This window comes from Aquarana catesbeiana, linkage group LG09 (assembly GCF_042186555.1).
Source record: "Aquarana catesbeiana isolate 2022-GZ linkage group LG09, ASM4218655v1, whole genome shotgun sequence".
In the NCBI taxonomy this organism is placed as follows: domain Eukaryota; kingdom Metazoa; phylum Chordata; class Amphibia; order Anura; family Ranidae; genus Aquarana; species Aquarana catesbeiana.
Genome location: NC_133332.1, coordinates 59,771,418 through 59,797,173, shown reverse-complemented (window position 1 = coordinate 59,797,173; position 25,756 = coordinate 59,771,418). Strand labels below are relative to the sequence as shown.

The 25,756-nt window shown below is 46.2% G+C and overlaps 1 protein-coding gene across 1 annotated transcript in view; it reads left to right on the top strand.

The window, feature by feature from the left end:
• Window positions 1-3,319: 3,319 nt before the first annotated feature.
• Window positions 3,320-25,756, top strand: part of LOC141107701 (cytochrome P450 2A5-like) — a 38,651-nt gene continuing 16,214 nt past the window's right edge. Inside the window, exons 1-3 of the mRNA XM_073598619.1 lie at window positions 3,320-3,569; window positions 19,388-19,550; window positions 25,303-25,452. Of these exons, the coding sequence (XP_073454720.1) occupies window positions 3,390-3,569; window positions 19,388-19,550; window positions 25,303-25,452 (493 nt within the window). The 5' untranslated portion in view covers window positions 3,320-3,389. The remainder of the gene's footprint in view (window positions 3,570-19,387; window positions 19,551-25,302; window positions 25,453-25,756) is intronic.

The window sequence follows — 25,756 nt, the reverse complement described above, 5'->3', positions numbered from 1 at the left end:
TATGCAAGTTATTGTCATAAAAAGTGTTTGGTGACCCGGGTCCTGCCCCAGGGGACATGGATCAATGCAAAAAAAAAGTTTTAAAAACGGCCGTTTTTTCAGGAGCAGTGATTTTAATAATGCTTAAAGTCAAACAATAAAAGTGTAATATCCCTTTAAATTTCGCAGCTGGGGGGTGTCTATAGTATGCCTGTAAAGGGGCGCATGTTTCCCGTGTTTAGAACAGTCTGACAGCAAAATGACATTTCGAAGGAAAAAACCCATTTAAAACTACTCGCGGCTATTGCACTGCCGTCCGACAATACACATAGAAGTTCATTGATAAAAACGGCATGGGAATTCCCCACAGGGGAACCCCGAACCAAAATTTAAAAAAAAAAATGACGTGGGGGTCCCCCTAAATTCTATACCAGGCCCTTCAGGTCTGGTATGGATATTAAGGGGAACCCCGGCCAAAAAAAAAAAAAAAATGACGTGGAGGTCCCCCTAAATTCCATACCAGACCCTTCAGGTCTGGTATGGATTTTAAGGGGAACCCCGCGGCCAAAAAAAACCATTTCACTAAAAAACTGTCAAAAATGTTAAAAATGACAAGAGACAGTTTTTGACAATTCCTTTATTTAAATGCTTCTTCTTTCTTCTATCTTCCTTCATCTTCTGGTTCTTCTGGCTCTTCTGGTTCTTCCTCCGGCGTTCTCGTCCAGCATCTCCTCCGCGGCGTCTTCTATCTTCTTCTCCTCGGGCCGCTCCGCACTCATGGCATGGGGGGAGGCTCCCACTCTTCTCTTCATCTTCTTCATCTTCTTCTTTTCTTCTCTTCTTCATTTTCTTCTCCGGGCCGCTCCGCACCCATGCTGGCATGGAGGGAGGCTCCCGCTGTGTGACGGCATCTCCTCGTCTGACGGTTCTTAAATAACGGGGGTGGGGCCACCCGGTGACCCCGCCCCCCTCTGACACACGGGACATGACGGGACTTCCCTGTGGCATTCCCCGTGACATCACAGGAAAGTCCCGTCAAGTCACCGTGCGTCAGAGGGGGGCGGGGTCACCGGGTGGCCCCACCCCCCGTTATTTAAGAACTGTCAGACGAGGAGACGCCGTCACACAGCGGGAGCCTCCCTCCATGCCAGCATGGGTGCGGAGTGGCCCGGAGAAGAAAATGAAGAAGAGAAGAAGAGAAGAAGAGAAGAAAAGAAGAAGAGAAGAAGATGAAGAAGATGAAGAGAAGAGCGGGAGCCTCCCCCCATGCCATGGGTGCGGAGCGGCCCGAAGAGAAGAAGATAGAAGATGCCGCAGAGGAGATGCTGGACGAGAACGCCGGAGGAAGAACCAGAAGAACCAGAAGAAGCAGTGACAAGAGACAGTTTTTGACAATTCCTTTATTTAAATGCTTCTTCTTTCTTCTATCTTCCTTCTTCTTCTGGTTCTTCTGGTTCTTCCTCCGGCGTTCTCGGAGCGGCCCGGAGAAGAAAATGAAGAAGAGAAGAAGAGAAGAAAAGAAGAAGATGAAGAAGATGAAGAGAAGAGTGGGAGCCTCCCCCCATGCCATGGGTGCGGAGCAGCCCGAGGAGAAGAAGATAGAAGACGCCGCGGAGGAGATGCTGGACGAGAACGCCGGAGGAAGAACCAGAAGAGCCAGAAGAACCAGAAGATGAAGGAAGATAGAAGAAAGAAGAAGCATTTAAATAAAGGAATTGTCAAAAACTGTCTCTTGTCATTTTTAACATTTTTGACAGTTTTTTAGTGAAATGGTAGGGGTAAGTGCCCCCTTACCATTTCACACAGGGGGGGGGTGGGATCTGGGGGTCCCCTTGTTAAAGGGGGCTTCCAGATTCCGATAAGCCCCCCACCCACAGACCCCCACAACCACCGGCCAGGGTTGTGGGGATGAGGCCCTTGTCCTCATCAACATGGGGATAAGGTGTTTTGGGGGGCTACCCCAAAGCACCCTCCCAATGTTGAGGACATGTGGCCTGGTACGGTTCAGGAGGGGGGGCGCACTCTCGTCCCCCCCTCTTTTCCTGCGGCCTGCCAGGTTGCGTGCTCGGAGAAGGGTCTGGTATGGATTTTTGGGGGGACCCCACGCCTTTTTTTTTTTTAATTTTGGTTCGGGGTTCCCCTGTGGGGAATTCCCATGCCGTTTTTATCAATGAACTTCTATGTGTATTGTCGGACCGGCAATGCAATAGCGCGAGTAGTTTTAAATGGGTTTTTTCCTTCGAAATGTCATTTTGCTGTCAGACTGTTCTAAACACAGGAAACATGCACCCCTTTACAGGCATACTATAGACACCCCCCAGCTACGAAATTTAAAGGGATATTACACTTTTATTGTTTGACTTTAAGCATCATTAAAATCACTGCTCCTGAAAAAACGGCCATTTTTAAAACTTTTTTTTGCATTGATCCATGTCCCCTGGGGCATGACCCGGGTCCCCAAACACTTTTTATGACAATAACTTGCATATAAGCCTTTAAAATTAGCACTTTTGATTATTCATGTTCGTGTCCCATAGACTTTAACGGTGTTCGCGTGTTCAAACAAACTTTTTTCCTGTTCGCATGTTCTGGTGCGAACCGAACAGGGGGGTTTTCGGCTCATCCCTAATCCAGACCCAATGTGAGTAAGTCACCGTAAAGACAGCATGGTAGTCAAGGCACATATATTCCAAAGAGGGGGCTCTTGATAAGTGTCTTAGAAACAAACTTAGTTCACATGGATCCAGCCTTCCAACCACCACATTACGGCAGTAGCAAAAAAAACACCTGTTGAAAAAAAGCTAAGACACATAGAGTACTTACTATACACCCAGCTTTCACACTGAAGTGGGTGGCGTCATGATCGTTTCTGCAAGATCCCGGGGAGTATCCCAAATCTCATGACAAGGCACCTTTTCTAAAGTAATGTAGTAATTAAACATTTGGAGGTGGCCAGTGCTGAATAAGAGGACCTTGCAGCTGAGTGCAAGTCTGCTTTGATGAATCAAAAAATGAATGTTATTGCAGCAAGTTAAAAGCCTGCCTGCAGGCCCCTGCATTGAGCGGCTGTGGTTTCTGAACTTCCTAAAGTAAAGGCACAAGCAGAGATAAATCACTACGGTATGCTTACATTGGAGGAATGAATGTATGTGCATACAGAGGTCATAACACCAGTTGAGTAAATATTAGTAATACAGCGATGAGTACAGAGCCATAAAACAAAAATAGGCCCCTAGGCCAACTGTGTTGTGTTGGCTCTTATCCCAGTCATCTGGCTTATCTACATATCACATTTTCCTTACTGACTTGAGAAAACACGCCCAGCAAGCTAAGAGAGCATATGTACTGTATATATTAGTGTGGCTGTATACAGAACACTTCCTGTATTCGTGTGTTTGTGTAGAAAGACTATGGAGCTGGGAGTGGCGGGCTCGATTCTCCTGGCTGTCTGTGTCAGTCTTGTTGCATATTTTTTCTCATGGAAAAAGAAGTTACAGAGCCGAAATTTGCCTCCTGGACCCCCCACATTGCCCCTGTTGGGAACAATTCTACATATGAGCACCACAGAAATGCCCAGGTCTTTGATAAAGGTAAATCCTGAAGAATACGTAAAGCTGAATTCCAAGCTGTGGAAGCTGCAGCTTCAAAAGACTGTCTTATTGTGTATCTATATATGTATTTTATAAGCTCATTAAAAGTATAACTAAACACTTTTTTTTTTAGGTTTGGAGAAGGATTAGAATGCCTAACAGTTTTTACTGCTGTCTGTGTCCCTGTCAGGAGATTCCTCTTCTCTATTTGTCCTGTTTACCATTATTATCAAAAATGAAAGTAAAAGAAAATCCAAAATTTTGGGTTGTCCCCAGAAAAGTAATAAAGGTATAATCTTCCAATTGGGAAACTAGTTCTGGATGACCTGGGGGTCTCCAAGGAATTCCCTTAATTTGCAGCCTGTTTGGCTATGGAACAGGAAGAGAAGGGACATCTCTGTAATGAGACACAGATGGTGAAAAGAAAATCTGACAGGGGTTAGAACCCTCCCTTGCTCTATCCAAAATTTGCCTATAGTTCTACTTTAAATACCGTATATACTCAAGTATAGGCCGACCCAAATATAAGCCAAGAGCACCTAATTTTACCACAAAAAACTGGGAAAACTTATTGACTCGAGAATAAGCCTAGGGTGGGAAATGCAGCCTGCCAGTGCCCATCATGTACAGCCTATCAGTGCCCATGACATGCAACTTGCCGTGCCCATCATGTACAGCCTATCAGTGCCCATGACATGCAGTCTACCAGTGCCCATCATGTACAGCCTATCAGTGACCATGACATGCAGTCTGCCAGTGCCCATCATGTACAGCCTATTAGTGCCCATGACATGCAGCCTACCAGTACCCATCAGGTACAACCTACCAGTGCCTGGTAATGAGATGTCACGATGTCACACTGTGTGTCAGAGCTGGATCTGAATCGCTGTGCAGCCGCAGTAACGATGTCCCGCCTCCTATGACACACGGCGCAATGATGTAATGATTGCAATGATTGTAATGATTGCAATGATTGCAATGATGCAATGATTCAGTGTGCCGTCTATCACAAGAAGCGGTCTAGGAGGCGGAACATCGTTACAGCAGCTGCACGGCCATTCAGATCTCTGACACATGGTATGGGAGGGAGGGGAAACTGACAGGGGCGCCGGGCGGATACATGTGCGGCACCCAGCGGGACGGCCCTGCCCCTTTTTCGGCTCCATTTTCGAGACATTTTTCTCTTAAGTGGGACAACCACTCGAGTATAACCTGGGGGGGGGAGGATTAGCCAAAAAATGTGCTGAAAAACTCGGCTTATACTGGAGTATATATGGTAATAGAAAATCTGAGATTTAGAAGACTTTTTTTTTTTTTTTTTAGACAAAATGCGTTGCCATTTTATTGTGTTTCACTAGATACGTAGCAGCTTTTTTGGATACAAGGAGCGAGCATGCATGAGTGCCCCTATAGCAAGTGGCTAGCTATGGTGGGCACTCAGTGTGGGGGGGGGGGGGCACAGCGCAGGTAAGCATTGCATGTTTGTTATTTGAAAAAAAATAAAAAACAAAGATTCATAATCACTTTAAAGGGATAGTTCATCTTTACAAAAAAAAACTGCCTATGCAGGTAAGGGATGTTTATAGATTAGAACAAACTGTGCAGATTTGACTAGAGATGAATATTACCCTTGCTATAGGTGTAGGCCATTTACATACCTTATGAGGCCTGACTGGAATACTCCCAGGATGTTGCTAAGTACTCCCAGGATGTTGCTAAGTGAGGCCTAGTCATCACTGCTCACCTCCACCATCACACGAGTGAGCTCTTTCTCTGATTCAAACCCCCATACATACTCTTTCGCCCCCTGATGCAGTAGCTCTGAGCTCAGCATTTAACAGCTCACTCCTGCAGGGCCGCTGATAGGGGGGGCCACCAGCCCCTGTGTACAGGGCCCGATAACATAGGGGGGCCCACACAGGGAGGGGGAATAGTGACAGACGACAATGGTGTTTCTTTTCCTCCAGTAGATGAAAGCTGCTCTTCTCCCCTATCCCCATACCTCCCAACTTTCTGAGATGGGAATGAGGGACACCTATCAGCAAAATGTATGCAGGCATAGGACACACCCTTTACCACGCCCCCTTAAAGGAGAATTGTACAAAAAAAAACAAGATTGGTTAAACCCACAAGTGCTTTTTTTACCACTACTATTGCTTTATTTTGGCTTTTGGAATTTACAAATGCAGCAATTTAGAAATCAGATGAAAGGTTTAGCTCTGGAAAACACTTTTTGATAGATAAAAAGTACATTTTTTTAAATATCTATATAGATCAGACCAAAATGAGGGACAAATGAGGAGGAATTAGGGACAGAGGGACATTGCTCCAAATCAGGGACAGTCCCTCAAAATCAGGGACAGTTGGGAGGTATGCATCCCTGCTGCCAGTTTTTATCTGCTAAGAAAGAGGCAGTCGTCCTTCACTAATCCCCCTCCCTGTGTGGGCCCCTCCTCTCCTCTCAGCACTGGTTTTTAAGACTATTTCTGCTCCTGAATTTATCTCTCTAACTTAGGCTCCATGCACACTGATTTAAAATGTACTGCTTCTATAGGAGTTTTGTGTTCTGTCTGTAGAAGCAGCTCAATGTTATCCTATGTGTCCATGCACATTAGGACGTTTACAGGCGTATTTTGAGCTCAGCGTTTAGAGGCAGGAAAAAAAAAACCCTCTGGTTTGCATCTCTGATTACTGGCAGAAAAAAACGTAAAACTCTCCTAAACTCGTCTAAACTTTGTACAAAAAATGCTCTATATGAGTATTTTTTTCTGCTAGGTGAATTGGAGTTTTTTTTTTTAAGCCCAGTGTGTATAGAGCCTAACTTTTGTTTCTCTCCCTCTGATCCTGTATATTTTTTTCATCTCGCCTTCATTTTTATTTATTAACTCAGTTTTATCTTTTAGATTTGGCAGGAATTCTATTGCCCCGTACACACGGTCAGATTTTCCGACGGAAAATGTGTGATAGGACCTTGTTGTCGGAAATTCCGGCCGTGTGTGGGCTCCATCACACATTTTCCATCGGATTTTCCGAAACACAAAGTTTGAGAGCAGGCTATAAAATTTTCCGACAACAAAATCCGTTGTCGGAATTTCCGATCGTGTGTACACAAATCCTACGCACAAAGTGCCACGCATGCTCAGAATAAATAAAGAGATGAAAGCTATTGGCTACTGCCCCGTTTATAGTCCCAACGTACATGTTTTACATCACTGCGTTCAGAACGATCGGATTTTGTGTGACCGTGTGTATGCAAGACAAGTTTGAGCCAACATCCGTCGGAAAAAATCCTAGGATTTTGTTGTCGGAATGTCCAATCAATGTCCGACCGTGTGTACGGGGCATAAGAGTTATGTTGTATTCGTGTCTGCTAATAGTTTTATTGTATTTTTAGCAAAATATAGCTTTAATATTTTCTTAGGGGGGCCCTGTCAGGTAGTCTGTACAGGGCCCCGCGATTTCTATCAGCAGCCCTGCACTCCTGTGATGGTGGAGGTGAGCAGTGATGACTAGGCCTCACTTATCAACGTCCTGGGAGCATACCTCCCAACTTTTGAACTTCAAAATGAGGGACACTTGATGAAGGAAGAGATCTGCGTAAAAATGTGGGTGTGACCAACCCCTTAACAGTGGGAGAGGTTTAAGGAGTGCGGTTATACAAAACCTGGGCTTCCTTATACTTACAGGGGTCAGCAGGGCAGGGCCCAGGGGTCAGTATGGCAGAGCAGAAGGGTCATAAGGGCAGAAGACAGGGATCAGCGGGATAGAGGACAGGGGGTCAGTAGGGAAGGGTACAGGGGTCAGCAGGACAGAGGACAGAAGTCAGTAGGGAAGGGTACAGGGGTCAGCAGGACAGAGGACAGAAGTCAGTAGGGAAGGGTACAGGGGTCAGCAGGACAGAGGCAAGAGTCAGTAGGGAAGGGTACAGGGGTCAGCAGGACAGAGGACAGGAGTCAGTAAGGAAGGGTACAGGGGTCAGCAGGACAGAGGCAAGAGTCAGTAGGGAAGGGTACAGGGGTCAGCAGGACAGAGGACAGGAGTCAGTAGGGAAGGGTACAGGGGTCAGCAGGACAGAGGACAGGAGTCAGTAAGGAAGGGTACAGGGGTCAGCAGGACAGAGGCAAGAGTCAGTAGGGAAGGGTACAGGGGTCAGCAGGACAGAGGACAGGAGTCAGTAGGGAAGGGTACAGGGGTCAGCAGGACAGAGGACAGGAGTCAGTAAGGAAGGGTACAGGGGTCAGCAGGACAGAAGTCAGTAGGGAAGGGTACAGGGGTCAACAGGACAGAGGACAGGAGTCAGTAAGGCAGGGTATGGGGGGTCAAATCCCCCCCATTCTTCCTCTTAGCCCAAATCCCCCCACCCCCTCCTAACACAAATCCCCCTTTCCCATACCTCCCTTTAGCAAAAATACCCCCCCCCCCAAATTAACCTTCCCAAATAGCCCCCCTTCAGCAAACCTCTCCCCCTCATGTCACCTGGAAATCTGGGAGGAGGGCACTGATGAAATATGGAAGGGGGGGACAACCCACCCCACCACTCCCATAGATCCAGGCATGACATGACTCTCCCCTGAACAGCCAAGGAGGAGGAGGAGCCGCAAGCTGCACTGCCATGCACTGTATATGTGTGCGGCAGCTGGCATCTCTCACCGCCAGCTGCCTGCGACACATACACAGCAGTGCAGGGCGGGTGTTACTGGTGCCTGCGCTAGTGCATGCTTGTGCAACTTGTTCCAGCACTTGGCTCCACTCTGGGACAAAGCCTTGATTCGTCTGGACTTAGATCAAATCCTGATAATTGGGAGGTATGAGCAAGCCATGCTACAGGGCAATCCAGCTTTCCGGGTACTACTGCAGCCAGCAAGCCATGGTGTGGAGCATTCTGGGACTTCTGGTACCTCTGCAGTTGAAATATTTGGTAAATGTTACACCCAAGTAAGAAGAAAGGGCGTGAGCCAAGATCTGTGCCAGCTTGTGGACTAAGAATTGACACTGCAAGAAAGAAGTGATTCAGCTGTAATACCCCTGTACTAGTGCCCATCCCATATCTCAGTACCCTCAGGGCAGAGCAGAGAAGAGTAGTAGAGTACTATAGAATAGATCTCTCACACATCCTTCATAGACCCCAATCCACACAGTGCTTTGCTCCTGTACACTGACCAGCAGTGGCATTGATCTCCTCTCTTCTGCCGCTCGCACCTTGGCTCTCTACACATAATGTTGACAGTCCGGGAATAGCATTGTTGTGGAGATCCGGTCAGACAGCACATACAGTATGGCACCAACTTCGCCTGCCTGCGTGCCTTAAAGTGAGCGCACGCCGCACAGCATACTCGGGAGTGGGGACAGTGAGCACGGGGCCAATTCTTCACCTGCCTCTAGATGTTGCAACCATGGGCACTGCCCCCCTTATGCCACTGGGAGGAGCCGCAAACCGCTCTGCCATGCACTGTATATGTGTGCCGCAGCCAGAATCTCTCACCGCTGGCTGTCTGTCACACATACACAGCAGTGCAGGACCCCAGACACTCCGCACAAGGCGCAGGGCGTGTTACTGGTGCCCGCACTAGTGTATGCTTGCAGGCAAGCCACTGGAGCCACGTTCCAGCACTTGGCTCCACTCCGGGACAAAGCTTTGATTTCCTGAGACGCCGGTACTTAGATCAAATCGTGGGACAGTCCCGGCGAATCCGGAATGGTTGGGGGGTATGTGGGAGTACTTAGCAACATCCTGGGAGTATTCCAGTCAGGCTTTATAAGGTATGTAAATGACCTACACCTATAGGAAGGGCTTTATTCAACTTTAATCAGAGCTGCACAGTTTGTTTTTATCTACAAACACCCCTTATCTGCATAGGCAGCTTTGTGGTAAAGGTAAACTATCCCTTTGAGGAGCTGAACTTGTAAAATCAGCTTATTATTCGTTAGATTTTTTTAACCTAGACTGTAGCCTGTCTGTTTTTACACCTGTGCTACATTTAGCCACTTCACATCCAGAACATTTATCCCCCTTCCTGACCACGCCATTTTTTCCCACAAATAGAGCTTTCTGTTGATGGTATTTGATCACCTCTGTGGTTTTTATTTTTTGCGCTATAAACAAAAAATGACCGCCAATTTTGAAAAAAAAAAATTTTTTTTACTTTCTGCTCTAAAACATATCCAATAAAAAATGTAAAGAAAAAACAAATTTCATCATTAATTTAGGCAAATATGTATTATTATTTATATTATTTTTTTTTACTAGTAATGGCGGCGATCAGCAACTTATAGCAGGACTGCAATACTGCGGTGGACAAATCGGACACCTAATTGACACTTAACACTTTTTTGGGGACCAGTAACACTAATACAGTGATCAGTGCTAACCACATGCACGGTTACTGTACTAATGACATTGGCTGGGAAGGGGTCAACATCAGGGGCCATCAAAGGGTGTCCCTAGCTGGTGATTCATTGTAGTGGGGGAGGGATTTTGACTAGTGGAAGGAATGGATCAGTGTTTCTGCTTTACAGGAACAAAGGATCCATGCCTTCTATACTAACAGAACGGCAACCTGCCTTGTTTACATTGGCAGACTGCCATTTTGCCTGCATACCGAACGATCAGTGGGTGCCAACGGACATCGGGTCTGCGGGACCTGCTGATCAGCTCCTGCTGTGTGAAATCACAGCGGGATTGTTGGTGGCGCACCCTTGCGCCTGATACCCGGAAGTGCAGGATCGCGTATATATACGTGATCCTGCACAGTGCGGCCGCTCTTTAGCAGTAAATGTGCTATGGGGCAGTTGGCAAGCAGTTCTCCTTTTCTAAAAAAAAATGCACATGATTTTGCAGGTAATAAAAGTGAAATCTGTGGATTGCGGGTTCAACGTCAAGCTACAGTTGTAGTATTCTGACTCCCCCCTGCCAGAATACACTGATCAGTGGCTGTAGCTAGCTCATTGAGAACATTTTTCCTGCAAGCCTATTCATCAAATGTTGATCCAAAGATTAATTTCTATCGAACAGTCATGGACACACGTGGATTGAAATTTGGCCGGTCCCTGCTGAACCAGACAAATTTCAATCCAACTATATACTGTAAGTACCTGTAATAATAATAATAATAATAGCTATGTCCAGTTTATAAAGACAGACAAACTAGAAGTTCCCTGTCAGGCATGCCTCTTGGCCCACCTTCCTCCCCTTGTCTATACACTCAGACGGGTAATCCCAGCTTATACCTCTTGGTATGTGCACAATCACATGCACCTATGCAACAGAAATCCCGTGCTAGTTACTGATTCAACGGCTTGATCTTACTGGTTGCTTCCTCTTTAACTTCTTTACTGCCAGACCAATATTTTTTTTCATTTTTCACACGTTAAAATTTGCATTTTTGACTTGAAAATGACTTAACACCCCACACAAAATATACATTTTCCAAAAGCAGAGGACCTGCATTAATGGCACTTGTGAGGCTGCAGATGGGCATTGATCAGGCTGCATTGGTGGCAATGGTGAGGCTGCATATAGGCACGAACCCTTTAAGTGGGTTTTGATGTTGGGAGGCACACGGCTTCTTTATCACATGAGTGCTGTGATTAGCTCTTATGCCCTGTACACACGACCGGTTTTGCCATCGGAATAAACTCCGAAGGTTTCTCCGAAGGAACTCCGACGGAATTCCATTCAAGCGGTCTTGCCTACACACGGTCAAACCACAGTCCGACCAAAGTCCGACCGTCCAGAATGCGGTGACGTACAGCACATACGATGGGACTAGAAAAAGGAAGTTCAACAGCCAGTAGCCAATAGCTTCGGTCTCGTACTTGCTTCAGACCATGCGTCATTTTTGGTCTGTCGGACCAGCATACAGAAGAACGGTTTTCCCGATAGATATTGGTTCTGTCGGAAATATTTAGAACATGTTCTATTTCTAGGTCAGCCAGAATTTTCGAAAAAAAAAAAGTCCGATGAGGCCTACACACGATCGGAATATACGATGAAAAGCTTCCGTCTGGGGGGCGTGTCCGGATGTGAACAGCGGCGGACGTGTTGGAGAGGAGCTCCGGGTATCCTGAACACCATCCTCTGCCATCCGTGCCATCAATTAGAAAAAAAAGCCAGAATACCTGCCTGTAGGCTTCTCCTACATCATCTGCTGCTCCCTGTGCCTATATTGCAACTCTCGGGCCCGTGATCTTCTGGGGATCCCTTGATGAACCACGGCTGCGGCCGCCGCCATTCTCAGGGTCACAGCAAGCTGGAGGAAGCTGTTCCTGGCCTGGTGAAGAGGTAAGGGAACTCCTTACCATCCGACCTACCCCCCCAGGTGTTTGTCAGAGCTGGATGGTCCGTGGGGCCGTTTAAATCGTCCGCCGCGGCCGCGGCCTAGTGCGGCCTAGTGAAGCCTCCAGGCCACCGGACTTTCCTACACCGCCGGCCGGCGGAGGAGCGCCGCGGCCGGCCTGCTTTGTAATTGGGAGCGGGGACACTGCTGCGCTCGCACATCCCATCATCCCTTCACCATCCTGCAGAAAAACAGCTCAGTTAGCTGGTGGGGGCTGTCATACGTGGGCTGGGTGAGGAGTCCTGGGGCCCAGCATCCTGATTCACCCCTCTGCCTTCATCTTGGCTACCTGGGCCTCTCCTGCATAGTGCTCACGATCGGCTCTTCCCACTGGATTGTCACTACTAGCAAGTTACACGGGGGGCTGCTGGCGACTACTGCCCACCTCTCTGTGCTGCGGACTTCTGGGACTAAATACCTGCGGCATACCTGTAGTACCCTTCTAACCGCTGCACTGGGCCCTGAAGTCTATCCTCTGTTGGGACTGGGATCCTAAAATCTGTACCGCACTGCTGCCTTGAAAATACCCCAGTGGTGAACACTATTACAGTGACTGACTGGCTGCTGTGTGGCTGTGGGGGTGCCCTCTCCCTCCCCTCATTCTAATTGTACACTGAAGGCTGATTATTACCCAGCTCCATTTTATCAATCTCTTGCCTTCAGCTTCATGGGCCCTAAGCAGCGGCCCAAAAATTCATCCACACCAGGCCGCTCAGCCCCTGTACCGGCTACACAGCCTGACTCTTCTCTCATAGGGAGGCTGCAGGAACTGCTGACCGAATTAGCCATGGAGCACGAGGCTTCGCCGAGTGCGGCTCTCCCTGCCCCACCCTCCCAGGACAGCACCGCATTGATCCTGGCCGCCATTGAACAAAGCAAAACCTCCATGCTGGTGAGAATAGACCGATTAGCTGAAGAATGTAATCTCATTAGAAACGACCTGGATAAGATTAGGGGCAGGCTGACTGAATCGGAAACCAGAATTTCTGCCACTGAAGATCTTACAGCTACCCACTCCAATACCATAGCGGAATTGCAACGCACAGTACAATCGCTTGTCGCCAAAGCCGATGACGCAGAAAACAGGGCGAGACGCAACAATGTTCGAGTCCTGGGTCTCCCTGAGGGGGAGGAAGGTGACAGACCGGCGGAGTTCGCGGAAGAGTTCTTCAAAAGTCTGCTAGGCCTCGCAGATATCTCCCCGACCTATGTCGTCGAGAGTGCCCATCGTGTACCCACGGGACGCACTATCCCTGGTGCGAGTCCCCGACCCTTCTTGGTTCGCTTCCTCAACTTCAGGGACCGAGACAGGATCCTTTCCGCAGCTCGCAAACATCCTTCGCTCCAGTATGGCAATTCTGCAGTCCTATTATTTCCGGATTTTTCAGCTGACCTGCAGCGCAAGAGGAAGTCCTTTAATGACGTCCGTAGACGCCTACGCGAAAAGGACATTAAATACAGTATGTTGTACCCCAGTCGTCTCCGGGTCCCCCATAATGGTTCGGTCAGGTTCTTCGACTCTCCGGCTGATGCAGATGACTGGCTAAACAACCTGGGGTGAGCACCAGATATTATCCCTTACTACAAGTGGCTCCCCGATAGTTTCATAATAATTCTATCTCCCTTCCGGATCCGGGCTCGTGGGGATTTTGTCCAGTTATCAGTCTGTTGTATAGCCCCCTTGGGTCTTATCACCTAAAGTTGTTGCTAATTGACTCCTGAACTCCCATGCAGGACTTACCCGTTATGCTGCGTGGGAGACCAACCTAACCCCGGGAGCTGGCATGTTTAATCTACACCTGATTATGATTTTTCTCTTGCAAGAGCCATTGATCACCGGAGATTCCTCTAGTTCAGGACTAGACATGCAGTACTTCTACATTCTTCTACCCCCGGAGCTACCTTGTTGGACACACCTCACTACAGTATCTACCCCCCCCCCCCAGTTTTTCTTTACGCCAATTGAAGAGGCATCAGCGGCACTGAATCGCCGCACTTTGGAACTTTTCACAGAAGTCTGAAGTTCTAGGAGTTTTGAGTTCAGGTTTTAGGGTATTAAACTGGCCATAGTTCTATTTTTCTTTTTTTTTCTCTGTTAGGGGTACTTCATGGTCAGTAGGGAGTTTACAGGTTACTGTTTCTGTTTATTTTTTTTTTTGTACGCTCTATATCCACTGACTGATGTATATACATATACATGTGTTCTGTCAATGCTCACCATGCCCAGTGTAAAATTTGTTCTCCTCTTTGCATTCTCCCTTGGGCCCAAGGGGGCTGATCCCTCACACGTAGGTATCATTATGCTGCATTATAAATTGTTATTGCCTTTATGGAGTTAAAACTGATAACATGGAATGTACGAGGTCTTAATAATAAGGTTAAAAGGGCATTAATGTTCAAATACCTGAATAATCACAAACCCCATATCTTGTTCCTGCAGGAGACCCATCTCCTGGGGAATAAGATCCTAGCACTACGTAGACCCTGGGTACGGCAAGCATTTCATGCAACGTACTCCAGTTACGCCAGAGGAGTGGCCATCTTATTAAACAAATCCCTTGCATATAAGGTCCTACATCTTCAAACTGATCAGGAAGGCCGATTCATAATCCTCTTACTGGAGATCAGAGCAGTGGTCTATGCTTTAGTAAATGTATACATTCCCCCTCCTTTCAACCAACAGGTCCTCTACAAAATATATGAACATTTAGCTACATTACAGTTCTCCAGACTTTACATAGCTGGAGACTTTAATTCTATTCTGGACCCATCTCTGGACTCGTCCAATCCAAATAGGGTGTTTTCACCGGACCTACTTCAATGGGCACAAGCACTTAATTACACTGAGATCTGGAGATGGAAGCACCAAACCACTAGGGTTTACTCCTTTCACTCCACCACTCATAAATCAGGCTCCAGGATCGACCTGGTCTTTGGCAACACCTGTGCCCTGGCGGCGGTGAGGGGGGTCTCGTACTTACCTGCGGGCCTCTCTGATCATGCGCCCTTAGAGGTCACCTTGGGGTTGTCTGACACCAGGAGTCGAGACTGTTGGCGTTTAGCACCAAAATGGTTACAGGACACGAGGGTGGAGGAGGAAGTCTCTCCTAAACTACAACAATATTGGGAGATCAATGAGAACTCAACCTCAGCACAGGTAGTCTGGGACGCCTTTAAGGCCAACACCAGGGGTGAATATATTTCAGCTATCAAGACGGTTCGTTCTGAGATGTCCTATCAGGTCCAGGCCCTTGAGGAGGGAGAGGCTAAGGCAGCGGAGGCTTTTTCTGGTTCCCCGACTCGGGATCACTTCAGCCAGCTAGCTGAGGCAAGAAGAGCATTGTCTCTACATCTTGCATCGGCCACGCATCTGGATTTAAAATCTCTGGCGGGGAAGATCTTTGAGTCCGGAGACAAGAACAGCAAACTTCTAGCAAATTTAGTTGCGGACTCTAAAATGCAGACAGTGGTGTCAGAGATACGTGGTTCGGATGGTCAGGTGCTTTCTACTCCTGAGCAAATTTTGGATGAATTCAGATCCTTTTATGAAAAATTATATGAAGCAGTCCCTGGCTGGCCTGAGGACCGGCGTAGGGAGTTTTTACATTCCCTGCACCTACCCACTCTTTCACAGGAGGATCTTGAATTTTTAGATAAGGATTTTACCACTGAGGAGATAGAGGCAGCGATTTGTTCGTTCCCCAGTGGAAAAACACCGGGACCAGATGGCCTGCCGGGTGAATGGTACAGAATGTATGCCTCTTTAGTTGCACCAAAACTGTTGAAGGTCTTCTCTGAAAGTAAAAGGCAGATGTCCTTGCCCCCTTCTATGTACCAGGCACACATAGTCCTCATTCCTAAGCCCGGCAAAGACATATCCCTCTGTCCTTCCTATAGGCCGATCTCCTTGCTAAACTATGACCTCAAGATCTTGACAAAAATACTAGCGACCAGACTGCGGACGATTCTACCATCCCTAATTAATATAGACCAGACTGGTTTCATGCCAGGGAAATCAACAGATATAAATCTACGTAGAGTGTTTACACATCTTCAGCTGCCTCCCACTGAGTCCTCCACGAGGGTATTGGTTGCGCTAGATATTGAAAAGGCATTTGATTCGGTGGCATGGCCTTATATGTCTTCGGTTCTTGAGGTTATGGGTTTTGGAGAAGAATTCCGTAGGTGGATTGATATTTTGTATAAGGACCCAACAGCGCAGATAAAACTTAATGGTGCTCTGTCGGCACCTTTTTCGGTGGAAAGAGGTACGAGACAAGGTTGTCCGCTGTCACCGGCTTTGTTTGCCTTGGTGATGGAACCACTTGCTTCGGCCTTAAGACAGGCAGAGGGGGTTAGGGGCATACAGGTGGGATCCATACATGAGAAAGTGGCTTTATACGCAGATGATCTCATTCTTTTTTTGAATGACCCTGCTCAATCCCTCCATGAAACGCTGACCATTCTTTCAAATTTCAATAGTTGCTCGGGACTCAAAGTGAACTGGGAAAAATCCCAAATCTTACCGATAGATATAGCCGCAAAGGACATAGCAGATCCCAACCTTCCCTTATTATGGACAGACAAAATTAAATATCTAGGCATCCACATTTCCACATCTACCTCTGATTATTATACCCTTAACTTTGAACCACTGATACAAATGATGAGGACAAGACTGAAGGCTTGGGCACATCTCCCCCTCTCTCTAGTTGGGAGGATTAATTTATTCAAGATGAAACTACTGCCCGCTTTTCTCTATGTTCTTAGACACGCCCCTATCTGGATTCCAAAAAAAGTTTTTTGCCTGATAAATACCATTCTATCATCTTTTCTCTGGGGAGCCGGTCAGCCGAGATTTAGGCTGGCGGTGCTACAGAGACCTTGGGGGGAGGGAGGCCTGGCTTGCCCTGACCTCCATTCTTATTTTGTGGCGGCTCTATTATCACATGCCCACAACTGGCTAGTCTCTGATGAGTCCAATGCAGCAGTGGTTCTAGAAGCAGCACATCTGGGGTCATACGAGGCGCTACGGAACTTACTTTACCGGGGTCCTAGGGCTCCCTTCCCTCTTACAACGGCAATGAAGGCGGTTATACGAGCGTGGTCGGTGGCCAATTCCATGCACCCCATACCTTCTGGACACATATCCCCGCACAGCCCTCTTTGGTTTAACCCACAATTGTCAGAATTTGGGTCCATTCCTGACCCTAGTATATGGGCATGCAAGGGCATCAAATATATAAATCAGATCTGTTTGGATGGCCGAATGCAGACTTTTGACGGGTTGAAACAACAATATGATTTACCCAACTCTCACCTGTTTAGATTCCTGCAGCTTAGACACGCCTTCAACACCCAGTTTGAGCATGCCCAAGTGGCTTTTTACACCTCAAATCTGGAAACTCTGCTCAGGGACGAAACTCTAACTAAGCCCTTATCCACCATATATAAAGCGTTACTCCCTAACGTACACACGGGATTAGAAAACCTTAAGGCAAAGTGGGTGATTGATTTCCCTACACTAGACACAGAAGATTGGGAGGAACTGTGGGAGTGCCCCTTCTCACAGCTAGTATCAGCTAGAGACAAGTTAGTGCAGTTTAAAATAGTACATAGGATATATTACACACCCGTGCGTCTACACAAAATATATCCATCTATTCCTCCCTCCTGCTGGAGATGCAACTCATCCTCAGCGGATTTCATACATATATTTTGGAGCTGTCCTCAGATCGAAATTTTTTGGGTTGAGGTAACCAATTTTATTTTGACTGTCACCACTGTTTCTGTACCACTGTCTGTAGAGGTATGTCTGCTGGGACTTGTGGAACCCCTGGCCCCAAGCCGGACTATTAGAACCCTGCTAGGATTACTACTTTATTATGCCCGTAAGTCGATAGTACTCAGATGGAAGGCCTCATCCGCACCCTCATTACAATTTTGGAAGAGGTTAGTGAATGCGGCTCTACCATTATACAAGGCTACCTACCTGTCACGTGGATGTGCCAAAAAATTCCACAAAATATGGGATATTTGGACGGATTCCCTGTCCACTAATGCAGACTCGATGGACGATTAGTAACGTTCTACTAAGTACCGTGAATGACCCAAGAGGCATTTCCAATCTCATAACACCCCTGAGATGCTCGGTCAATAGTCAGGGGGAGGGGGGGGGGATGCAATTATGTATCTATAATGTACACTTAATTTCACAAGAACCTAAAGTGAGCTTTGTAAGATATATGTGGAATTGAAGAATTGCTTTGAATTTTCTACACAGGTGGTCGAGCGTACAATGGTTTAGGTAGTTTATGTCTGTTTTTTTTTTTTTTTTTTTTTTCTTCTTTTTTCTTTTTTTCTCATCTTACATTTAGTTTTGTAGTTGTAGTGAACGAGCCTGGGTATGCCCAATAGGCTCTGTATTGTTTTGTTCTCACTTAAAATTATAATAAAGATAACTTTTAAAAAAAAAAAAAAAAAAGCTTCCGTCTGACTTTTTCTATCGGACATTCCGCTCGTGTGTACGCAGACTTACAGTGATCACATGATCTGGATCCCATTCTGCCTACTCCTGATCAGAAGCTGTGAGATGTTGGTGACAGCTTGGTTAGTGTGCTGGGAGCAAATGTGTGGTGGCTGAGCTTTAAATCCCACTTTTCCTGGCAAAGAGTTAATAAAAATTATTAAAAACATGTGTATTAATACCTGTATTAAAACATAGTTCATCATTAAAATGTATCTCTAGCCTAAACCTTTTTTTTTGTTTTGTTTTTAGGTATAGTGCAGATGTTAAAACCCTTCTTAGGGTTTTTATTGCTGTTTGCGACAGTTGTCATGGAGGCAGACAGTGATGGCTACCTTAAATTTTACACCAGAACGTAAATAGAGAGGAAACAACTGTCTAAGGCTGGCCATACACGGAGTAAATTTATGTCCTGCAACCACAAGTGCTGTCAGGGGAATCAGCAATTGTCTTCTACCGGCAGGGGGGGGGGGGGGGGGGGGCAGGGGGACGAAGCCATCCTCGATGGGAGAACATAGTAATCATTGCTATCGGCTCTAGGACCCGCTAGCGATAATCGTAAGGGAATACGACAGGCTGGTTATACCCAAGTTGATCGATCATTCAACTTGGTACATTCAGCCTGCCCATTAATGGTTCGAATCTCGGCCAGTCCCTGCTAAACTGGCCGAGATTTGAACCATGTATGGCTGGCCTAAGAGAGGATTCCCCTTCAGTTTGCACATACTGTATTTCCTCTTAGATTTCCACTCATGTCCTTTTACGTCTCCTCATTAGGATACAACCAAAGAAAAAGCTGACAGAGATTTTGAATCATCCCTTACTCTTTCCAAAACTAAACAAAACCATTCTGCCTACAGATCCACATTAAATTATTTTACACTTTTGATCATCCAATATATTATGCCATATTGTTCACTTCTGTTTATATATAACCCATATTTGTTCCTTTGCAGCTGAGTGAGAAGTATGGACCTGTGCTCACCATCTACATAGGCAATGAACCAATGGTGGTCTTGGTTGGTTATGATTGTGTGAAAGAAGCTTTGCTGGATCACAGTGACGTATTTAGTACAAGAGGAAACACTTTTTTTGCCAAGGCGATGTTAAAAGATTATGGTAAGGTACACAGAATATCATTCATTACATAAATGATCTTGAGATTAAGGGAAAAGTTGTGTGTGAGGTAAAACTGGAAGTGATTTTGTTAAAGAACCATGTTCATTAACTTTCTCCTTCCTGTACCTAGTGATCAGGCCTTAGATCTCCATAATGCTAGTAGTCTGCTCCCAGGGACCAGAGACAGACAGCTATGGAGGTAGGCAGGACACAGACCCCTTTGCTACTGGACGACCTGTCACCTAGCCAGGTACCATGCCAATGACTGGTTGATGTAGCTGTTCTTCCTTTCGGTTACCCATGGCAACTATATCCTCTTCTCTGCCTTGTGAGTAAACCCTTTGTGGTGGTGTTACACCTACCCCAAAGTGCTTTTGCAGACTTGGGTTCTTAGGAATAAGCCAAGACCCAACATGCACCCCTTTGAATAACTTTAGATCATGCTTAATGTGGTTTAAAGAACTTTTGTAAAAGTTCAGTAGAACATGCATGACATGCAATAATATTCTTAACCTAGCTACAACTGAAGCTGCCCAAGGTTACCTAAACAGATTAAATAATATCAGGAATAGTCCATTCTTGGAAAGGCTCGTACAGAGAGGTCCATGTCCTTGGGGTGTCCCAGTGAGTCGGCACCCAGTGCTGAACAGGTCTCAGAGGATTCTTGCAGATGCCCTGCATTTTTTTTGGTCCTGGCTATGCTAGGACCCGGACCTCATTGTCTTTTATACTACACGGGAGGGAGGCAGGACCCCAGCAAAAGCCTGTGAACACACACATAAGGAAGGATGTAAAGCGTTAACCCCTTTTTCCTTTCTGGGTAGCAAAGCTAACTAAACATCCAGTAGGCCACTTGCCTAGAAGGTACTGATGCTGGATGAGAATATTTGGCTTGTACTGAGCATTCCAATTCATCCCAAAGGTGATCAGTAAAGTTGAGGCCAGGGCTTTGTGGAGGCTTTTTAAAGTGGCGCTCCAGGCTCCTTCAGAAAAAGATAAAAGTCAGTAGCTACAAATACTGTCGCTGTTAACTTTTACTATTAGGACACCTACCTGTCCACGAATTCAGTGGTGTCCTCACCTGAGCCAATTTTTCGGGCGGCCCTCAGGTGCTGCCGCCGCCATCTCGGCTAAAGGAATCCGGCAGTGAAGACTTGTACTTTGCGAATGGCCCTGCGGCAGAGGAAGGAGTAGGGGGGCCGACCCCCCCCCCGGAAGGTGTCAAATGTGGCAGCAGAGGGAGGGGAGGAGGCAAACAAGCAGAGCTTCCCCTTTTGGGTGGTCCACATTAAATTTCTCCACATCAAACTTGTCAAACAAGGACCCTATGAAAATGGCATTGTACAAAGGAGCACAATCATGCTCTAACAAAAAAGGAACTTCACAAAACTGTTGCCAAAAGACAATTGTCTAAAACATCTTTGTATGCTGTAGCATTAACAGTTCCCGTCACTGGAAATTCAATTTCACAATCATTTAGAGGAATGTCCACATACTTGGTCGCATAGTGGGTATGAAGATCAGGTGTCCAAAAACTTTATAGTGTAACAGAGTTAATTGCTCATTAAGTCTAGAAGAGGGACGTAGAATAGGCTGTATTCCTTACCTGAATCCCCACTCGAGCAAGCTCCGATGCTCTCCTACTCTCCCCAAAGTTCCGGTCAGTGGGTAGAGCCTCAACATCATCATGTACAGTGCAGGGCTATTAACCCTTTGTACATTGTACATGATAGAGGCAGTAGTGTAACTGCAGCCATAAGTAGCTTAAAAGGGGGATGGGGCGAACCTGCCACATGGATCGAGGGAGCCTGCTGGAGCAGGGGGGCAGGTAAGTAATGCAGACTCTTCTGAAATTCCCTAAATTAACAAGCGCTTAGCCCTTGCATTGTGGACAGGGCAAGACTGGCCTACCGGGATAGCGGGAGATCTCCCAGTAGGCTGGTTGCCCTGTGGCCGCTGTCAGCTAGGAGCTGTGAACAGGAGGCGGGGCTGGCTGAGGAAATTAATTCTAGCAGCGGAGGGACAGAGGAGCACGTGGCTATCATGCGGCAGGCAGGTCTGTGCTGTGCAGGAGGATAATTCAGGTGGGAGGGAGCATTGACACTGTGTGTTCTCTGGGCAGTGGACTGATCATTTCTCGTAGTAGGTTTAGTAGGAAACCCACAGCCAATAACGCTGCTTAGGGGAGTACAAGGGAGGACTTGCTTCTCATCCACAGCCAATCAGCAGGCAGTGTAGCCCTCCCCCGCTCACATTTGACTGTAAGTGCTGGAGTGAGGCTGAATGGGGACGCCAGGAGGGAGATACAAGGAGGTATGACGACAATAATGCAAGTGCTCCAGGACACACAACTCTGAATGGAAAAAACAGGCTCGTCTGAAGCACAGTAACATGTTGCTGGCCAGCTGCAGTGTATTCCAGATATCTATGTGATCAGGCAGTGTGCAGGTTACTGATCAGCCTCCCCTCAATCTTGTCTCCCTGGTTATTTTTTTTTATCTGCCTAACCTGACCTGCACATTGTCTGATCACACTGATAAGATCTCTGGAAGACACTGCAGCAGCATTCTATGAGACCAGGGACACATGGCTGTTAACCATTTCAGCTTATAATCAGCTATTTAGCCAGAGCTCTATGTGTGCTGCACAGATTGTTTGCTGGGTTGTTTTTTTTTTTGTTTTTTTTTTGTTTTTTCAGGCTAAAAGCTTCACAGGCCCATTAAATGGTTACTGTCCTCATCTAATCTTGAGCAGTTCAGTGTTTGCAAGAAAATTTGTATTTTGGAAACTGGGAGTGATGTTTTTTCTTCTGTCACTTGGTTGTACTTTCAAAGGAAAATGACTTGATCTTGCAGAGATGGTTTAAACAGAGTGGAGCAACCCTGCAATACTATATACCTGTACACTGAGTTCAGCTTTAAATGCAGTCTCTGACTATCTCCTGAATCAATCATGTCTGCAATCCCTAACCTTCTCCTGTACTATGTCTGCAGTCTCTGATCATCTCCTGTACTATGTCTGCAGTCTCTGACCATCTCCTGTACTATGTCTGCAGTCTCTGACCGCCTCCTGTACCATGTCTGCAGTCTCTGATCATCTCCTGTACCATGTCTGCAGTCTCTGACCATCTCCTGTACCATGTCTGCAGTCTCTGATCATCTCCTGTTGTATGACTGCAGTCTCTGACCATCTCCTGTAGAATGTCTGCAGTCTCTGACCATCTCCTGTAATATGTCTGCTGTCACTGACCATCTCCTGTAGTATGTCTGCACTCTCTGACCATCTCCTGTAATGTGTCTGCAATCCATGCAGGAGAGGACACACACATGATACACACACACACACACACTGTATACACTTCCCCACCTGCCACAGCAGAAGTATATAACAGCCCCCAGTTCTGGACCAGTACAGAGGGAGAATGCTTTATGGTGGGAGCTATGTCCAAGGCACATTTCACATTGGAATCCACCCTCCCCCAAAAGACAATTATTCATTCGGTGCAATCAGGGCCATTTTTAAGGCAGGGCAAAAGGGGCAGCTGCCCTGGGCCCTGTCATTGTTGTGGGGCCCAAAGCAGCTGCCTCATACTTGGCAACTATCCAAGTTTAAATTTCCTTATCCCTTGAGGTTTTAGTCCCGTGCTGTGTCCTGATATCTCGGTGTAAAGTTCCATTACTAATACTGCTCAGCTCTGCCCTATTGTTGTGTACAGATGACTCACCTGCAGACCCTGTGTTTATATGTAAATACCGACATTGATATGTAAATAGTGACGACATTCATATGTAAAGTGGCAGACCGGCAGGATTCATATGTAAATAGAGGCAGAATTCATATGTATATCATGCCCCCCTGGAGGTCATATCCACCATCACCTATACTGAATGCTGCCCACTGGGGAGGTAAAGGGCATACTTGAAAGTCCTGCCTACAACTGTGGTCATTAAGCCTACCATCAGCCTGTTCTGCAAAGGTAAGCAAATTAGTGGGGTGGGGGGGTAGTGTGGGGTGTGCAGAGGTAGGCAGAGAAGGAATTACAGTTTGGGGTGCACAGGTGAGCAAGGGGGATGTATAGAGGTAAGTAAGGTGGGTGCAAAGATGAGCAGAGGAGGCAGGTAGAGTTAAAGGGGAGTAGGAGTGGAGAGGATGGGGAGGTTTGGGGTGCAGAGGTTAGCATGGGTTTAAGGATGCAAAGGTGTACTGACAGGGTGGATAAAGATGTAGGTCATGTGTAGGGCAGCGCTACAAATGTGGAAGAAACTCCCAAACCCTTTTCCAAAATCATTGAGCAGTATTGATGTACAGTAATCTCTAGCAACCAATCAACAAGCAGAAATTATGTGCTGTAACCTCTACCAACCAGTCAGTGAGTGGTAATGATACACTGTAACCTCTGGTAACCAATCGCAATCGCTGTCTGATCTGATTCAGTAAACTGATTTTGAGTCTAGCTGCTTTTTACTGTATGTCTCAAAGCAGATGGAGAACAAAACTGCATTGAGGGGGGCCCAAAAAAATTTCTTGCCCAGGGTCACATCAATATTAAAGACGGCCCTGGGTGCAATACACATATAGGTGTAAATACATACAGTGTATGTGTGTGTATAGATATAGAGGTGAAAGAGGGGAAAAAAAAACAGAGGAGGAGAAGGAATAAAAAGAGGGGGAGGAACAAAGAAAGCGGGTGAGAAAGAACATGACAGATGGATAGAGAGCGATATATAGGGAAGAAAAGCAAGACATTAGGATAGAGAGAGATAAAAGGGAAAGAAAGGAGAACAAAGAGAAAGAGTGGTACATCCTAAGAGGTACCATAAGGGTACCTTATGCTAAATATACTGTACGAGTGGAAGGGACTTGGAGTGCTAAATGTCCGCGGGTTAGTGGCGCAAATTACTTGCCTTGGGTGCGGACAACCAACACTACGCCACTGGGGCTGCTATGAAATTATTTCCAGGGCTGGTTTTTATGCCCAGTCCGGCCCTGATTGTGGAGGGGGGTCTACTGCAAGGGTTTTTCCTTTTTCATACTGCCTGGAGTTAGGTCTTAAATAGTCTGAGGTTAGTTCAATAGTTTTTAGTGTGGAGAGAGGTGGAACCGCTGACATATTTTTATTGCATTAGGGAGATTCACTCTCTCTAATTGATCACCAATGTGAAAGAGATTAAATCCAAATTTTTTAGTTGCCACCGGAAACAAAATAGAGATTAAATCTTTCATTCTTTCCTCATGACAACTGCCTAATAGGGGATTTCCCCCACATTGGAAGGATATCTTCTCACTTCCTTTTGAGTCTATAGGACAGGAAATGAAGGGAATTCTCCCTAATGGGACACAGCAAAAAAAAGGGAGCAGTTTTAAATCTACTTTATCCCACCCAAAAAAATGCAATTAGATATTCTTCATAATAACTAGATTAAAGTGCATATATAAAAGACTCAGCACAAGAGCTTTACAGAGAGATACATCATAAATAACGTAACAAATATAGTATTTATTTACAAAATGCTTACCTTTCCTAGCATTAGTATCACTATACGTTCTTCTTGGTGCTGGCTGCATGTCTAAAGGCACTTGGTCATGTAAAGAGGAAGATCAGAGTTCAGACTACTTGATCCTTCTAATCAGTCATGAGATCAATTACCTTGGTCTTCACAAAGGTGATCAGCACATTTGTCCATCAACATCTGAGTACAGGTCCACTTTAGCACTCATTGGTTAATTTATTCACCTACAATTTAATTTATAGGAGTAGTATTGAGCAATGGGGAACGCTGGCAACAGCTACGCCGATTCTCACTTACCACATTGAGGAATTTTGGCATGGGAAAAAGAGGAATTGCAGAGCGGATCCAGGAAGAGGCCCAATTCCTGGTGGATGAATTTAAGAAAAATAGAGGTAAGTAAAGACATTTATTGTTTGTAATTATATTTGTAAATAGGGAAGCACATTTTGCTCATTCCATTTACTTGCTGTGTTTTTGGTTCAGTACTGCAGCACACTGAGTGTTTTTTATAGCTCTTTCTACTTTGTTGTCAATCCCGTCAGTCTAGCTGAGACACACAGGCCTTGGTTGGCTATTCCTGTAATGTCAGAGCATATTTTGGCCTCACTCACATTTTTAGGTTAGCGAACCCATTTATACACCGTAGCATGTTGCTATGTGCTGTAATGCATTGCAGCATTACAGTCGTTTTTTTTC